At 41.9% G+C, this 17,669-nt stretch overlaps 1 protein-coding gene across 4 annotated transcripts; it reads left to right on the forward strand.

Annotated features, from left to right (window-relative positions):
- The first annotated feature begins 3,670 nt into the window (after nucleotides 1-3,670).
- On the forward strand, nucleotides 3,671-17,075 carry Zfp418l1 (zinc finger protein 418 like 1). 4 transcript variants are annotated; one of them, XM_039100461.2, is made up of 5 exons: nucleotides 3,689-3,898; nucleotides 4,459-4,497; nucleotides 6,810-6,936; nucleotides 12,326-13,989; nucleotides 15,329-17,075. In XM_039100461.2, exons 1-5 carry the CDS (start codon nucleotides 3,803-3,805, stop codon nucleotides 15,452-15,454), a joined length of 2,052 nt encoding a protein of 683 aa, XP_038956389.1. In that variant the 5' UTR covers nucleotides 3,689-3,802; the 3' UTR covers nucleotides 15,455-17,075. The 4 variants fall into 4 exon arrangements, with proteins under 4 accessions (XP_008757305.3, XP_038956389.1, XP_038956386.1 ...); XM_008759083.4 differs by having other exon boundaries at nucleotides 3,671-3,898; nucleotides 12,326-17,075; XM_039100458.2 differs by having other exon boundaries at nucleotides 6,852-6,936; nucleotides 12,326-17,075.
- The last annotated feature ends 594 nt before the right edge of the window (nucleotides 17,076-17,669 follow it).

Here is a 17,669-nt window from a genome sequence, read left to right on the forward strand (position 1 = left end):
TGGAGAGCTGTCAGGAGTGGGCTGGAATGTGAGCTTCCCATACTCAATGAACTTATTTACAAGCAGTTTTACGAGCAGGGCGAGCTGGCCTGTTTGTTTACACCCAACTCCGTAGCCTGGCACCTGTTGACTATTCCCAGCAAGTGCACTCCCGTCCAGGACGGTGGCAATTCAAAAGAAAGCAAACCCACAACACAAAGACGAAAAGAAACAAAATTATAAATCCTGCCCATAAGGGATCAACTTGAAAGAACATTGCTGCAGACTGCAGACCTTTTAGCCTCTAACCCAAGGCTTCCATCGTCTCTGCTCACCTCCAGAGAACTTTATCATCCCTTACCGGGAACTTTTCGACGTCGCTCGTCCTGGAGCTGAAGAGTTCTGAGATCCACGAGGATGTCCTGGGGTCCCCATACAGGGCCACCACTTCTCACGCCCACCTCAGCCGGCAAGGAAGACGCAACACGGTTGGATTCTTCTCAACAGCCTTTACTGCAGGACACCTTCATTGTTGACACGGGGACGCAAGCAGCAAAAGCGCTCGCCTTATATACACAACAGTATGCTAATATTCTTTCAGGGATTGGTGGGGCACCAGTCACCCCACTGTCATCCCAGCTACTTGTCCTCCAGAGATTGGCACGGCATGGACCTCTATTAGCATAATACCGCCCCAGCCAGACTGATGTCAGGTGCAAAACCCCGCGCATGCGCAGTACTGTTGTTCACCACGGGAGGGCGACAGATTACCTCATTATCATACAGCTGCCCTGAGGAGGGGACAAGCCTGTGCATGCGCAGTAAGTTATTCACATTCGAACGGGGGGCTGGAGAGATGGCTCAGTGGTTAAGAGCACTGACTGCTCTTCCAGAGGTCCTGAGTTCAACTCCCAGCAACCACATGGTGGCTCACAACCATCTGTAATGGGATCTGATGCCCATGTCGGCGCCATCTTTACTTTGCCGCGCCATGCACTACACTCAAGATGTAGATGTAAGTGGATTTCTGTGAGTTGGAGGGCAGCCTGGTCAACCTAGCAAGTTCCAGAACAGCCAGGGCTACACAGTAAATAAATTAATGGTTTTTTAAAAATTACCTTTCAACCTCATGGGGGCAATGAGCAACATGTAAAGTGTTTAAGTAAAAAATTAAATTTAATTTAAAAACCACTTTTCACACAGAAAATGACTCTTATTAAATGTTTGCTACATAGTCTTAACATTATGAGCTGGAATCTCCAGTACACATGCACGCATGCACACACACACGCGCACACGCACACACACACATACACACACACACAAGTCATGGAGGCAATATGTGCCCATAACCTCACTTCTAGGGTGTCAGAGACAAGAGATCCTAGAGGTTTACTAGCTACCTAATGGAGAACTCCAGTTTCTGTGAGAAATGCTGGCTCATAAAATAAGATGGGTAGTAATTAAGGAAAACACTGATCATCAACCTCTGCCCTCCATTTATGTGTGAGCATGCACACACACACACACAGAGAGAGAGAGAGAGAGAGAGAGAGAGAGAGAGAGAGAGAGAGGTGACCTTTTTTGCTGTTATAAAATACATATATCTTAAATTTCAACTTACAGTCATTTAGACTATATGATTAAACAAGGTATGGTGTGCAGCACATCGGCCATCCTAGCACCTGCAAGTAGAAACAGAAGGATAAGAAGTTCAATGTTATCCTCGGCTATACAGTCAATTCAAAGGTAACCTGGATTACATAAGACCTTGTCTCAAAATAAAATATGGAGGTATGGAGGCCTATACCTTTAATTCTAGCATTCAGGAAACAGAGACTGGAAATGAAGGCATGCAACACCATAACTGTCCCAGCTTTTTATATTTAATATTAATGATGTCAGACAACATGAAGCATTCTGCATCAGGCTTCATGTAACATATTTATGAAGCTAATCTATATTGCAGTGTATATTAATATTTCAATTCTTTACATCAGAGCTCCTTCTCATATTAAAATGCTCCATTTTATTTCTCTTTTTAGGGTATTTTCAAGTAGTTTCAAATGCATTTGGTCTATTTTAATATTATTTAACCTTTAAATAGCATGTCTCTTTATTTTACATTTCATTTATCTATTATTCTTTCTTTATCTTTAAAACGTGATTTAGTGAACACATAACCTGTGCAAGGTACTGGGTCTTTAATAACACACACACACACACACACACACACACACATCATCATCATCATCATCATCATCATCATCATCATCATCATCACCACAACCACCACCACCATCATCATCATCATCATCTGAAACCTTTCTTTGATGAGGCTCTTGAGATCAACTTAGAAAAAGCACTTTCTTGGAAGCACTGAGGTACCTTGTATGGAGACAAGATACTCCTTCTCCTAGTTCTGTGATGAGGAGGGTGCCAAGTCCCAGAGAAACAAGTGGCTAGCTGTGGTGCCCATAAGAATACCAGTGTATGCTTGGCCTCTAGGCTCACCCAGTACTTGTTGCTCCTCTAGGCACTTTTCACTCTGCCCCCAACTCTAAACCTCTCCAACCAGGGCCTTCCCTTCCACTCCCCCAATTTCTCTGTCCTCCGCCACAGGATCTCTTGGCTCACTCTTGGCTCTCTTGGTTACCTTGCTCCCACCCCATCCCTGTCTCTGTCTCTTCTCTTCACTTCTTCTCTTGAGCTCCCTATCTCTCTTGGTCTGTCTGGACCTTTCCAGATGCCTCTGTCTGTACTCTCCCTCATATCTACAATAAACACCTTCTCTTCAACCACACCTTGGAGCTATCATGTCTTCATTTTCATTCAGAGGGAAAAGCAAAACAGCCTGAGAGTGAAGTCATGTGTCCTTAAGAACAGTTATAACGTGAACATTTCCAACAAACTTTACTACTGTTTCTCCTATGATACAAAACTTTCTGTAATGTGCCCCGATTGATGGCCCACGCCCTTAATCCAGCACTCCAGAAGCAGGAGGATCTCTATGAGTTAGAGACCAATCTAGTTTACATAGTGAGTTCCAGGCCAGTCAGGCTTATGAAGGGAGACCTTGGCTCAAAACAAAAGAAACCTGATTTGATGATGTTGTCTCTATGTAGTGCTATTTGTTCTTTCCTGCGGTTTTCCCTGAGGTGACATTGTTCTGCCTGGGAACTTCCCCCATTGGAATCCACAGCTGGCTGCCTTATTCAGTTTTTGCTGTATATTTTCAGCTACCAATTTGATGTTTTGGTATTGTCCTTCATATTTATTCTTCAATTTGGCTTACTCTATATTTAACTCACTCATTCTAAATGCAGAGTGGCTTACAAAACCTTTCAAAAGAGGTTTGAAAAGATTTTCCTGTCTGCTGTTTTAACTTTCTAAATTTGCACTAAATTATCTCTATTTAAAACATGCCACACGGTGTGGACTATCTTTCCATAAGTAGAAATATATTCCTTTGCTAAGCATGGTCAGAAATATGAGTACATATATGTTCCCCCAAATAAAATCCCCACTCTATCTTTACTGCAGAAATATTCTGAAACAAATAAAGATCCTTCTGAGGATGGATTATGGGCTGATGTTGTTTCAAGCCTGAGCAATAGGAACTACATTACCCACAATGCCAAGAGCAGAGTGGCAAACTGCTGAGCCACAGAGGGCCATTTCTGCCTGGGAATGTCGGGATACTGGGCGGGACTTCCTGCATTGCGTCCTGTCTTTGGTTTAACTTCCCATGGGTTGGTATTTGGAGGATTCTGAGCTTTAGGATCGCCAAATTATACTCAAGTTAAGAGAGAGCCGGCGCAGGATGAAGGCCAAGAAGACCGTAGGCAGCAGCGGTAGCTGTGTCCGGGCCCCTGCGTTGTCAACAGAGCCGATGGCGGCTGTGAAGCACCTGGCTCAGGTGAGTGCTGCATGCTAGGCGCTCCCCGCCCTAAACATTTGAGTCCCAGAGCCCATTGGAAGACTTAGTTCCTGCATCCAGAACAGTGCCAAGCCCGTGGATGGCGTCCGCATTTCTCATAACTAGTGTGATGAAGCATGGAAGAAGGAGACCAGGAGGAGAGTGCTTGATTGATTTGTGTGGGCAATATCACGTTTGGCCACTTGAACAGGGAGCATTCTAGCCTAAAAATGGCAAGGTGATGGATGTGTATTACCTATGTCTTCACTACCTAGGAGCCAGAGAGACTGAATGGAAGATCAATGCGGCCAGAGGTTATTAAAAATGTCCCAATAGCTGCACAGAGTTAGAGCTGGCTGGAAGGGAATAAAACGAAGCCTCGGGAGAGTTAAGCTTTGTACAACATCCCACAGCCGATATGACTCAGCATTATGCACTAAGGTTTTGAGATCATTTAGATATAAAGGTCATGAAGATCCGGGACTGGACACGGGTCACAGGGAGGCCGAGCTCATGAAATCTTACCATGGTCCTTGATTCTTACAACTTTCTTCCCACAGATTCCCAGATGTACAGAAGCGGGTATGATCTGTACACAGGTGAGTGTGGAATGTTCTAGGAAGCTCACCAGTGTGGCCACGCTTCTTGCCTCCTGTTGGTAGTAGAATTCTTTTTTTTGTGGAGGTTTTTAAGAGTGGAATGTAAAGTTTAGCATGGAGGCATACCTTGGTAGTCTTAACATTTGAGAGGCAAGTTCAAAGCCAGCCTGAGGTACATGGTGAGAAACTAAGAAAGAATGAGTAATTGATTAGATAGCTCAGCTGGTAAAGGTATTTATTACCAAGCCTGAGGACCTAACTCAATCACCAGAACCTACATGGTAAAAGGAGAGAACTGATTCCTGAAAACTGTCCCCCGATTTCTACTTGTACACCTACATACATACACATACACAAACTGAGAGAAAATACATACATACAAGCATACATACAACCAAAACAAGGGAGGCTAAGATTTCAAAACCCAGTAGAGGGAATTCAGTCACACAGATCTAAAAGCTCTGGGGAAATGAAACATAGAGACATTCCAAGTGCCAAAAGCTGCAGTTTGCCCTTGAGTATGGCTCGATTATAAAATAGAATCAACTTTATTTTATTATTTTATTTTATTTTTATTCTTCACTTCTTCATGTTCTGAAGGCCAATTTTTAACTCCTCTGATCAGGTGATACTCCTTCCTGCCTCAGCCTCCTAAATGCTTGTACTATGAGAGTCCGCCATTATGCCCAAAAGGAAGCTGAGCTCGATAGTACTACCAAAAGCAGAAAAGTAACGATGGGAGTTATGACTATGTCTAATGACCGGGCATCTAGCTGGAGGTGTAGACATCATTAGCACACCTGAGTGAGTGGAGGAGCCTATAGGGACCTTGAGAAAATATAGCAGATCTGGTAGGTGGCCAAAGCTTCCATAGGAAGTGTGGAACTCAACTTAAGAAAAGAAAAAAAAACACTTGGAACCACTAAGATTACATAACACAGTTGCTAGTATAAGTGTCTGTAAAATGCACACACACACCACCAGCATTTATAAAGGATTCTTGAAGTGTCTAATGAGGGAAGAGTTTCATTCAAAGCAATTGAGAGCTTAAAGGGCGCCAGTGTTCATCTGGAACGATCAATATATGTGGCAAGGAGGGCTCCTGTAGCTAGACTTTTGGTAGAGTTTTTTAGAGGAAATCTGTGACTGTTGAGGTAGCATTAAATGCCATATGTGTAAAACCAATCTGTCCTCTCCCAAGTTGTGATGGTGGCTGAACAGAGTCAGCCAGCAAGGCATTAAGAAAGGATGGCAGCTGCCTCTGACTCTAGGAAGCTTCAGAAGTTGGGTAGTGATGGATCTTGCCTCCATATATGAAGCTTTCTCTAGATACCTTCTGCTAAGTAATGCAGGAGCCCAAAGAGATGCCTGTGGTATAGACTGTGGAGTTCAAGGTGGCTGTGGGAATGAGCTTTTATAAGAGAGGTAAGGACTAAGAAGAAACACATGGAGATGGAAAATTAGCAGGCCCTGCTTGGATGACCATGTCTTGGTTTTAAGGAGGAACCCAAGGAAAATTGACTAACAAAAGTTATGTCAGCTAGACGAGGTCTTTATCTCTGTCAGTTAAAGAATTAAAGACAGGAAAAGAGCTCAGAGCAGATGGAAGTTGATGGAAAAGCTTTCCAAACTCTTCAAGTACATGGAGGGGGACATTCAGAGCAGAGTACCATTATCTCTAAATGTGTTTGGAATTATCTTGTGTTCAGGGTCACACACACACACACACACACACACACACACACACTGTTTTGGTTAACAGACATTTTGTACCCCTTCGACCATTACAATAGGACTCCCTGACCTGGTTTGTGAGCAAAGAAGCAGCTGTAACGGAGTCCCTTGCCTTAGTGCATGAATAACTGTGGACTGGCTGGGATAAGAGTGGGTACCCCAACTTCTCTCAGTGGTATAACAGGTACAGAAAGACCCCCCACATGCAAAGGGAAATGGGATATATTTCAAAGGAATCAAAAATTACCACCTGTTGCTTCCAGCAATAAGCCACTTTAAAAAAAAAAAAAAACTGGTTTTTAATGTTCAATCGTCTCATGTCCTAAAGGCCTCTGGTCTCAAACGAAGTCTTGATGGCCCTATGTTGTCAAGTCCAAAATGCATAGCTATTCCTCATCCTTCTGTGGGTGCAGAGGGAGGACATAGTGATCTGGGAATAGACTGGCAGGTGTTAGCCTCCATGTGTTAAGCTTTTTATCATCTCAAGAGGAGAGTTGGCAAAGGAAGGATATGTGGGTGAGTAAACTGGGACGCCTAAAGGAGGTTGGTCATTGAGTGACTTGACTTCATCATAACAGGGCTGTGTAACCATTGAGGACGTGACTGTTTACTTCTCCCAGGAAGAGTGGAAGCTCCTGGATGAAGCTCAGAGGCTACTGTATCTTGATGTGATGCTGGAGAATTTTACCCTTATATCCTCACTGGGTAAGGCCCTTGTACTCACCCATGTGTCTTGGTTCCCATCTGTCTCTTTCTACCAGAGCCAGCTCTACCCTTTCCACAGCGAATCTATAGGCCCTGTTGACTCCCCTGCTTTCTTGGCAGGTGTGCAGTTTTAGATGGTGAGCCCTCCTGTCCCAGCCACCATACCTCCACTCTGCCATCATGGAATCTTATCCCTCTGGCTGAGCTGTGTACACTGCCCTAAGCAACCCTAACACAGGACACCCCAGAGCATTCATCAAAATGTCTAGGTAGCAGAAATCCTGCAATCTAGGTGGTAGGTCTGTCTTAGTTTGATAAAGTATCCTGACAAAATCAACATGAAGGATAAACAGTTTATTTAGACTCAACAGTTCCAGGTTATATATAGTCTATCATGACAGAGAAGTCAGAGCATCAACAGTTAGAGAGAACTGGTGACATTACATCCATAGTCAAAAACAGAGAACAATGACTTACTCTTTTTTTAAGAATTATTTATTTTCTTTAATAAATTGTTAATTGCATTTTTATTTACATGTTATGTTATCCCATTTCCAAGTTTCTCTTCCAGCAACCTGTTCTCTCTCTCTCTCACACATACACACACACACACACACACACACACACACACACACACACACACTGTTTCTATGAGGGTGCTCCCTCACCCACCCACCCACTCCCTTCTACCTCACTGTCCTGACATTCCCCTACACTGGGGCATTGAGCCTTCACAGGACCAAGGACCTCTCCTCCTATTGATGCCCAAAAAGGCCATCCTCTGCTACATATGCAGATGGAGCCATGGGTCCATCTCTGTGTTTCCTTAGGATGGTGGTTTAGTCCCTAGCAGCTCTGCTGGGGGCAGTTGGGAGGGTCTGGTTGTTTGATATTGTGTTCTTCTTATGGGGTTGCAAACCCCTTCAGCTACTTCAGTCCTTTCTCTAATTCCTCCACTGGGGACCCTGTTCTCAGTCCAATGGTTGGCTACAAACATCTGCCTCTGTATTTGTCAGGCTCTGCCAGAACCTCTCAGCAGACGGCTATATCAGGCTCCTTTCAGCATGTACTTATTTGGCGTCCACAATATTGTGTCTTTTTTGGTGTCTGTATATGGGATGCATCCCCATGTGGGACAGTCTCTGGATGGCCTTTCAGTCTTTGCTCCATACTTTGTCTCCGTATTTACTCCTGTGAGTATTCTTGAGAACAATGACTTAATGCATGCCATTGCTCAGCTCAGTTTCTCATCTGTAGTCAGTCCAAGACTCTAAGCCCAAGGAATGGTGCTACCTATAGTGGGCAGGTCTCAATTAATATAATCAAGACATTTTCTCACAGGTATGCCAGGAGAGCCATCTCATTCAAGCTTGTGTCAAGTTGACAGTTAACAGTAACTACAGCTTTTAAACTAAAATCACCCCTTCTTCGGCCAGATGACGGTGTTCATATCCGTAATTCCTTTTTCTCCAAGTTCTGCCCTCCTTTAGCTGGTACCTGATAGCTGCCTCTTTCAAGAATTTCATATGTTGTGATGGTTGGTGCTTATGAGGACTATGGACTGTTTGTATAAGATCTTCTATCTAAGCTTCTTTAAAATACTGATCATTTTGTTCCAATCACTTATCTGTGTCTTTAAAGCTTGCATTATCCATTTCTTACATAGTCGAACAACTGGGGCTGTGGGGAAAGTCCTGATTTCTTTCACTAGGTGGACATGTCAAGATGGTCTCAACAGTTGCTTGCTTCTCATGAGTAACAGCTGATACAGGGTATGACATTAAGAATGTTAGATCAGACCAAGAGTCTGCCGTGTGTCTAGGAGTATTATGTAAGTGTGTTGTGTGAAACATTTCCTATTTGCAATTTGAGATGTGAGCCCTCCTGCTCCAGCCACCATACCTCCACTCTGCCATCATGAACTCCTATCCCTCTGGAACTGTAATAAATCCTTCCTTCCCTAAATTGCCTTGGTTTTATCACAGCAATGGTAAGTAACTTTTACAGTAACCAAAAAGAAAGTAGTTCTAAGTTCTAGGTTTGTATAACATCTCTGTCTCACCAAGTAGCAATGGGTCTCCAATAGTTCAGTTTATCCAGAAGGAGTTCAAATAGATCACACAAGTTAAAAGGCTGCTCCCACTTAAGTATGGATTTTTTAAGTATTCTCTGGTGTCTAGTAATATTTTCTTATTCATTTCTGATTTTGTTAATTTGGGTCCTCTTTTAATTAGTTGGGTCAAGGTCTGTGATTCTATGTAGTGTTGTCTTTATTTCTGTTTCATTATTTTCTTTCTGATTATTATTTTTTTTTGCCATCTATTAGATCTTGGTTTGTAGTATTCTTGTTTTTCCAAATTCTTGAGTTGCCTGCATTAAGTCATTTATTTGTGCTCTTCTTTCGCCTTGTTTTAATGTAGGCACTTAGAGCTACACAGTTTCTCCATAGCACACATTTTAATGTGTCCCAGAGGATTTGTGTGTTGCATTTTTATTTTCATTTGGTTCTGGGATTTTTTTTTTTAATTTCTTCTATGGCTTGCCCATCATTCAATAGTATATTTAATCTTATTGGATTCATGCACTTAATGGAGATTTGTTTACTTTTGGTTTTAAATTTTGTTGCTTTATGGCCACATAGGATATGTGGAGTTATTTCTTTCTAGAGGATCTCTTAGACTATAAGATATGGTCTGTGTTAAAGAAGCTTTCATGGGCTGCTGAGTAAAATATGTATATTCTTTTGTTTTTGGAGAAATATCCTGTAGATATATATTAAGTCCATTTGATATATGATGTCACTTAATGCTGATGTTTCTCTCTCCCTCTCTCTTTTTCTAATCTAAATAACTTGTCTATGGAATAAGTGGGCTATTGAAACTGCCTACTATTAGTGGGTGGGTGCTTATCTGTGTCATTAATTCTAGTAATGCACTTTGTATGAAATGGCATATACCAGAGTTTGCTACATACATGTTTAGGACAGTAATGTCTTCCTGGTTAATTGTTCCCTAGAATGGAATGAAGTGTCCTCCTTTATCACTTTAGGTTAGTTTTAGTTTGGCATCTGTTTGCCAGATATTTTTATAGCCACACCTACTTGCTTCCTGGTCCCATTTAATTGGAGTACATTTTTCCAGCCTTTTACTTGAAGGTGCCTATCTTTAAAAACTGAGATGGGTTCATTGTAGACAGCAGAAAGATGATTTGTTGTTGTGGTTGTTGTTGTTGTTGTTGTTGTTGTTGTTGTTGTTGTTGTTGTTGTTGTTTTGCTCCATTCGGCCAGCCTGTGTCTTTTGATTGAAGAATTGAAGCCATTAATATTTAAAGTTATTGAAAGTTGTGCATTGATTGAAGTCATTGCACTATTTGCTGTCTGTGTCTTTTGGCAATGATTGTTCACTCTTCTATTTTAAAATATTGCCACTTTATTATGTTTAGGGGTGATCTGCTAGATGTGAATGCTTTTAGCCTGTTTGTATTGTGGAAAGTTTTTCTCCTTCAGTCATGGAAAATAGTTTTGCTGGGTACAATAATCTCAATTGGCTGTCATGGACTTTTAGAATTTGGACTCTATTGCTCTAAGCTCTTCTGACTTTCACCATTTCCATTGAGAAATCAGCTGTTTTGTTGGCTTTTCCTTTATATGTGACTTGGTGTGTTTCCTCATAGCTCTTATTAGTATTTCTTTGTATTAAATATTAAATGTTTTAACTATTAAATATCATGGGAAGGTTCTTTTCAGGGTGTGTCCATTTGACATTCTGTGTGCTTGTTCTATCTATGACTGTGGTGTCTTTCCTGAGTTTAGGAAAGTTTCTCTCTGGTATTGTCGAAGGCCTTGTCTATGCCATTGACTAGGAATTCCTCTCTTTCATCTTTCTCAAGCACTGGATCTTCTCATAGCATCCCAAAGTTTCTGCATAACCCTTTCCCATGCTTTTAATTTTTTTCCATGATCTTTGTTTGTGTGGTCTAACCCTTCTACTTCAAGGCTTGATAATTCCAGCTTCCACTTCATCCTTCTTGTTTACCCGACTTTTTGTTGAGTCGTCTAGTTGAGTTGTTGAGTTATCTTCAAGACCTGATATTCTGTCTTCTGTTTGATCTGTTCTATGCGTAAAGCTTTCAGTAGTCTTCTAGTTGGTTGCTGGGCTTTTCAATTCTGTCCTCATTCCAGCTTGAGTGTTCTGTCTCTTTACTGAATTCAGATTTCAAATATTTCAAATTTATTTTCAAATATATTTCAGCCGTGTATTTGTATTTTCTTGGGTATCACTCAGGGCTTATTGTTATCCTCTTGAAGTTCAGTTAGGTGTCTGTTCATGTTTTGCTAAACTCCTTGAAATCTTTGATAAAGGTTATGGTTTTGTTTTTGTTTTGTTTGTTTGTTTGTTAGAGAGGGTCTCACTCTGTATCTCTAATTGTCCTGGAATTCAGAATATAGATCAGGGTGACCTCAAACTCTACATGATGCACCCCCACCTGATTATCATTATCCTCTTCAAGTCTGTATCCTGGAATTCATCTAGTTAATTCTCATTAGGAAACATTTCTATCAAAGTAACCTTTACATACAAGAGTGCATACATGTGTGTACACATATAATCATAGTATTTTTCCTACCAATCTTTTCTTTTTAATATTCTCCTATTGTATGTATCTCCGTTTGTATTTATTTTTTAAATTTGAGCTTTTAACTTCCTAAACCTTTGGTCTCTTTAGTTTCCAATGTGTGTGTGTGTGTGTGTGTGTGTGTGTGTGTGTGTGTGTGTGTGTGTGGTGTGTGTCTGTGTGCACATCAAATAAGTGTGGGAGGTAGGGAGGGCTGAAGCCTGCACCTTTTGGATTGATGCTTGCTTGGTGCGTTCCTCATGGTAGGAATAGTCTGTTATAAAACCAAGTGACCTCCCTTTCCAAGATGGCACCTATAAAGGAGGGCCTGGCTATTTGCTCTATAGTCTTTATTCTCATATTCTATAGAAACATTTAAATGATACTCCTTTTTTCCCCCCACCAACCATAGAAATGAAATCCATCAGTGGATAGTTGGATACAAGCAAATGATTGGACACAATCTAGTCTCTCAGACAGAAATCTGCCAGAAAGTTAGATTTGCTCTGAGAGATTAAATTGGTTTATGTCATTTTTTTTTCCCCTCTCCAGCTGACACAGTTTATGCCTTTGCAAAAAAAGCAGCTAAAATCTTGGGCAAATATTTTTCCCTTGCCTCCTACAAATCATACGAGGGTCCAGAAATGAAACTAAGCATATTTAAAAAAAAAATAGCCTCTGCTCGTGGCATTCAAAGGGGGAAATAAATTTAAAGCATGATTGGTGATTCCAGCCGCAGCTGATGTGCTTTTCACTAGGTTCTCTGTCATTTCAGTTTATCGGTATAAAGCAGAGGCTGAAGAAAAAACCTGTGCACGGAGTCTTTCACAAACTGAAGCACCACAAGTCAGGACTCCGAAGCAAGGTCAACTCAGGCAGAAGCCTCATCCCTCTGACATCTGTATCACCGTCCTGAAAGATATCTTGCATCTGAACGATCTACCTGGGCAAAAGCCATATTTGACAGAAGTGTGTACAAAGCCCCAGGACCATAAGCATCACAGAGCCAAGAATTGGTTAAAGAGAGACGTGGACTCCCTTGTGAAGAGCTGTATATTCCATGTGGCAGAGAACCCTTTCATCTGTAGTAAGATTGGAGAGAAATTCCCAGCTATATGGAATCTTCTCCAACCCAAGGACATCCCCAACGGTGAGAAACAAAATAAAATTAAGCGTGGAAAGGCTTTTCACAGTGATAAAAATAATTCTGAATCAGATGAATATAAGAAATCTTCCAGCCCCCAACACAGGCTTCATGAATACCCAGGAGTTTGCAGTACAAAGGGGGGTTTTGAATCTAACAGTTGTGAGCAAGACTTAAACAAGTACTCACCTGCACCATTCCGGATGGACCAGACTGTAAACCGACCATATGAGTGTCATGTCTGTGGAAAATGGTTTGGCCAGAAAGCCACACTTAGAATACACCAGAGACGTCATACCGGAGAAAAACCATATAAGTGTGGTGAATGTGGAAAGTCTTTTTGTCAAATCTCTAAACTAAGTGAACACTGCAGAGTTCATAGTGGAGAAAGACCTTTTGAGTGTCTGAAATGTGGGAAAGCCTTTGTGTGCCATTCTAGTCTTCTGCGGCACCAGAGAACACACACTGGAGAATGGCCGTATGAATGCAGTGACTGTGGGAGACTGTTTAGACAGATTGTCAGCTTGATTACACACCAGAGAACTCACACTACCGAGAAACCTTATAAATGTGGGCAGTGTGAGAAGTCTTTTAGTCACAAAGCCACTCTTACTGTACATCAGAGAGTTCACACTGGGGAAAAGCCCTATCACTATGAAGCATGTGGGAAATCCTTCAGCCAAAGTTCCGGTCTTAATAATCACTCCAAAATTCACACTGGAGAAAAGCCTTATGAGTGTGGAGAATGCGGTCTATGCTTTCGCCAGAGAGCTACCCTCATGAAACACCTGAGAACCCACACTTCAGAAAGGCCTTATGAATGTAGAGAATGTGGTAAGTTTTTTAAACAATATTTCTACCTCATTAAACACCGTAGGATTCACACCACAACAGAATTTTACGAATATGAACAGTGCGTAAAGTCTTATACCCAAAAAGCCACCCTTATAAGACACCAGCGAGTCCACACAGGGGAGAGTCCTTATAAGTGTGAGGAGTGTGGAAAAGCCTTTGAATACAAATCCAGACTTAATCGACATCAAAGAACGCATACTGGTGAAAGGCCTTATGAATGTGCCAAATGTGGGAAATTCTTCAGAGAAAGGTATGATCTTGCTGAACACCAGAAAATTCACACTAAAGCAAAGCCTTACCATTGTGATCAGTGTGGGAAGTGTTTTAGCCGGGGAGCTGACTTGGTTAAACACCAGAGAGTTCACACTGGTGAAAGACCTTATACTTGTGGTGAATGTGGGAAGACCTTCCGCCGATCTACCCACCTTGTTCAACACAGAAGAATTCACACTGGGGAAAAGCCCTATCACTGTGAAGCATGTGGGAAATCCTTCAGCCAAAGTTCCGGTCTTATTAATCACTCCAAAATTCACACTGGAGAAAAGCCTTATAAGTGTGGAGAATGCGGTCTATGCTTTCGCCAGAGAGCTACCCTCATGAAACACCTGAGAACCCACACTTCAGAAAGGCCTTATGAATGTAGAGAATGTGGTAAGTTCTTTAAACAATACTTCTACCTCATTGAACACCGTAGGATTCACACCACAAATGAATTTTACGAGTGTGAACAGTTCGGGAAGTCTTATACCCAAAAAACCACCCTTATCAGACACCAGCGAGTCCACACAGGGGAGAGTCCTTATAAATGTGAGGAGTGTGGAAAAGCCTATGAATACAAATCCAGACTTAATCGACATCAAAGAACGCACACTGGTGAAAGGCCTTATGAATGTGCCAAATGTGGGAAATTCTTCAGAGAAAGGTATGATCTTGCTGAACACCAGAAAATTCACACTAAAGAAAAACCTTACCATTGTGATCAGTGTGGGAAGTGTTTTAGCCGGGGAGCTGACTTGGTTATACACCAGAGAGTTCACACTGATGAAAGGCCTTATACTTGTGGTGAATGTGGGAAGACCTTCCGCCGATCTACCCACCTTGTTCAACACAGAAGAATTCACACTGGGGAAAAGCCCTATCACTGTGAAGCATGTGGGAAATCCTTCAGCCAAAGTTCCGGTCTTATTAATCACTCCAAAATTCACACTGGAGAAAAGCCTTATAAGTGTGGAGAATGCGGTCTATGCTTTCGCCAGAGAGCTACCCTCATGAAACACCTGAGAACCCACACTTCAGAAAGGCCCTGAATGTAGAGAATGTGGTAAGTTTTTTAAACAATATTTCTACCTCATTAAACACCGTAGGATTCACACCACAACAGAATTTTACGAATATGAACAGTGCGTAAAGTCTTATACCCAAAAAGCCACCCTTATAAGACACCAGCGAGTCCACACAGGGGAGAGTCCTTATAAATCTGAGAAGTGTGGAAAAGCCTTTGAATACAAATCCAGACTTAGTCGACATCAAAGAACGCACACTGGTGAAAGGCCTTATGAATGTGCCAAATGTGGGAAATTCTTCAGAGAAAGCTACGATCTTGCTGAACACCAGAAAATTCACACTAAAGCAAAGCCTTACCATTGTGATCAGTGTGGGAAGTGTTTTAGCCGGGGAGCTGACTTGGTTAAACACCAGAGAGTTCACATAGATGAAAGGCCTTATACTTGTGGTGAATGTGGAAAGATCTTCTGGCGAACTACCAACCTTGTTCAACACAGAATTCACACTGGGGAACGGCCATACGAGTGTGACCAGTGTGGGAAATCTTTTAACCAGGTGTCTACCCTCACTCGACATCAGCTACTTCACACTGAAGAAAAACCTTATAAATGTAACAAATGAAGGAAAGTCTGGACAGCCCTCTAGCATCTTCTAACACCAAAAGATAGACCATCACAGCTCCCGGAAGCCAACCCTTGAAAGCACCCTCAGGCCTCCAAGGATATTACATTGTTCACTGTAACAAACTAGAGAGCCTCATAGAGTTCTAGGTCATGTAATTTGTACTAGAGCTAGCCTGCATGTTCCGGACAGTCTGTACCCCTTGCCAGAGTTAAAGAGCTGTCATAATGTCTCATAGACACTGTCTCTGCTCTAGCACCTTGCTCTGAGTGCATATCCACCACCACGACACCCCACCCTTGCAACATGCCGTACTCTCCCCTTTCCTAATAGAAGCCTCAACTTCCTGTGCCTTGCAAATGACCTTGATTTCTTTTTCTCACTGGATATTTCTGGGTCTGTATTTGGCTAAAGGAACATGGTCTGGGATTAGCGGGAGGCTCCAGCAAGGATTATCTTCTCAAGTCCGTCTCACATGATTCGTGTGGCTGTTTACACACTCCAAATCACTAGCCAGGAACTTCCTGCCATGATGTGCAATAATAAAAGACCTTATTTTTTTTCCCCCATGTACTTTTAATCAAGAGTTTCTATTCACAGACTTAGGCGGCCAAAATACTATGGTAGGTCCTCTTTTTGTTTTGTTTAATTATTTTATTTACATTCAAGCCCTTGCCTTCCATCACCTCTCCCTTAAGTCTTCATCCCCCTCCTTTATCTCCTTGCCTCAAGAGAGTGCCTCACCCTTCCCTGGGGCCTCAAGTCTCTCAAGGCGTATCTTCTCCCACTGAAGCCAGACCATGCAGTTCTCTGATATATATGTGCTAGGGGTTGCCTGTTTGGTAGGCCCTGTTTATATAGAAATTGTAACAGTGTTTGGGGTCTTCTTTTAATATTTATTTATTGAATGTACATGTGTGCTCTGTCTTCATGCACACCAGAAGAGGGAGTCAATTCTGAGCCATCATGTAGTTGCTGGAATTGAACTCAGGACCTCCAGAAGATCAGCCAGTGCTCTTAACATCTGAGCCATCTCTCCTTCCCTGGAACAGGTCTTGAGGCTGCACCATTCATGCCTCAGCATGGGTAATGGGAAAGAGTAGCTCTCGTTTATGTTGCTTTCCAAAACCTTTAGTGGAGCAAAGCAGGGTGTTCAGTCCTAGCTTTGTGCTTTTTTTGTTTGTTGTTGGGAGGAAGGTGTTTTGTTTTTAGACTACCCTGAGGTCAGTTGTTGGAACTGCAACATTCAGTGCTCTTAGAATAGCTTTAACTTATCCCATCATTCCCACATGGTCTGACCTGATTATGCCCAAGATTGTCGAAGAGAAACTTTTCCATGAGGCTCATAGAACCAAGTCCATAATTCCAAATGTCACTTGAAAAATTAGGAGAACCAAATAGGAACAATAACTGGTAGATTAATACAGGCTTTGAGGGTTGGAGAGATGGCTCAGCAGTTAAGAGCACCCGACTGCTCTTCCAGAGATCCTGAGTTCAATTCCCAGCAACCACATGGTGGCTCACAACCATCTGTAAAGAGATCCGATGTCCTCTTCTGGTGTATCTGAAGACAGCTACAGTGTACTTATTTATAATAAATGAATAAATCTTTTTAAAAAAATACAGGTTTTGATAATTGAAAGGTGGGGTTTTATATGAGAACATTACCTGGGGATTACTCTAGAGACCACAGATGTTGCATTCTGGAAAATAATTTGCCTGTATCTTGTGTCCTGAAATCTTAACTGAGTCTGAATTCATGCTGTAACTTATAGCCAGATTTACAGTGAGCAACATCAGCAAAACGCCAATCAGAAAGATTCAAAAGCAGGCAGTTTTGCCAGGAACAGAATGTATTGGGAGATACAGAGAAGCCATAGTTACTAATGGGATCACACTGTTAAAAGAAACTAAGTACTTTGTACTAGGGGTGTAGAAAAATAATAATGATACCTTGATGGCTCAGCTGCTCTTCCAGAGATCCTGACTTCCATTCCCAGGAACTGCATGGTGGCTCACAAGCATTTATCAAGGAATCTGATGCCCTCTTCTGATATGTAGGTGTATGTGCAGACAGCACTCATTTATAAATAAATAATTAATTAATTAATTTTTAATTTGTTTTAAAAACTCACTCGTGGAAATTCTTTCCCGGGTCCAGTTACCCCTATATAGGCTACTTGAGCTATGGATCAATGAATCCTGTGTTTCTGCT

The sequence above is a fragment of the Rattus norvegicus genome, chromosome 1 (assembly GCF_036323735.1).
Source record: "Rattus norvegicus strain BN/NHsdMcwi chromosome 1, GRCr8, whole genome shotgun sequence".
NCBI classification, from domain to species: domain Eukaryota; kingdom Metazoa; phylum Chordata; class Mammalia; order Rodentia; family Muridae; genus Rattus; species Rattus norvegicus.

Bases quoted from the DNA above. Each gene is read 5' to 3' on its own strand.
- Zfp418l1 (XM_008759083.4), top strand. From the start codon at position 3,803: ATGAAGGCCAAGAAGACCGTAGGCAGCAGCGGTAGCTGTGTCCGGGCC. The intron at 3,899-4,458 runs GTGAGTGCTGCA...TTCTTCCCACAG, and splicing joins CTGTGAAGCACCTGGCTCAG to ATTCCCAGATGTACAGAAGC. The intron at 4,498-6,809 runs GTGAGTGTGGAA...TCATCATAACAG, and splicing joins CGGGTATGATCTGTACACAG to GGCTGTGTAACCATTGAGGA.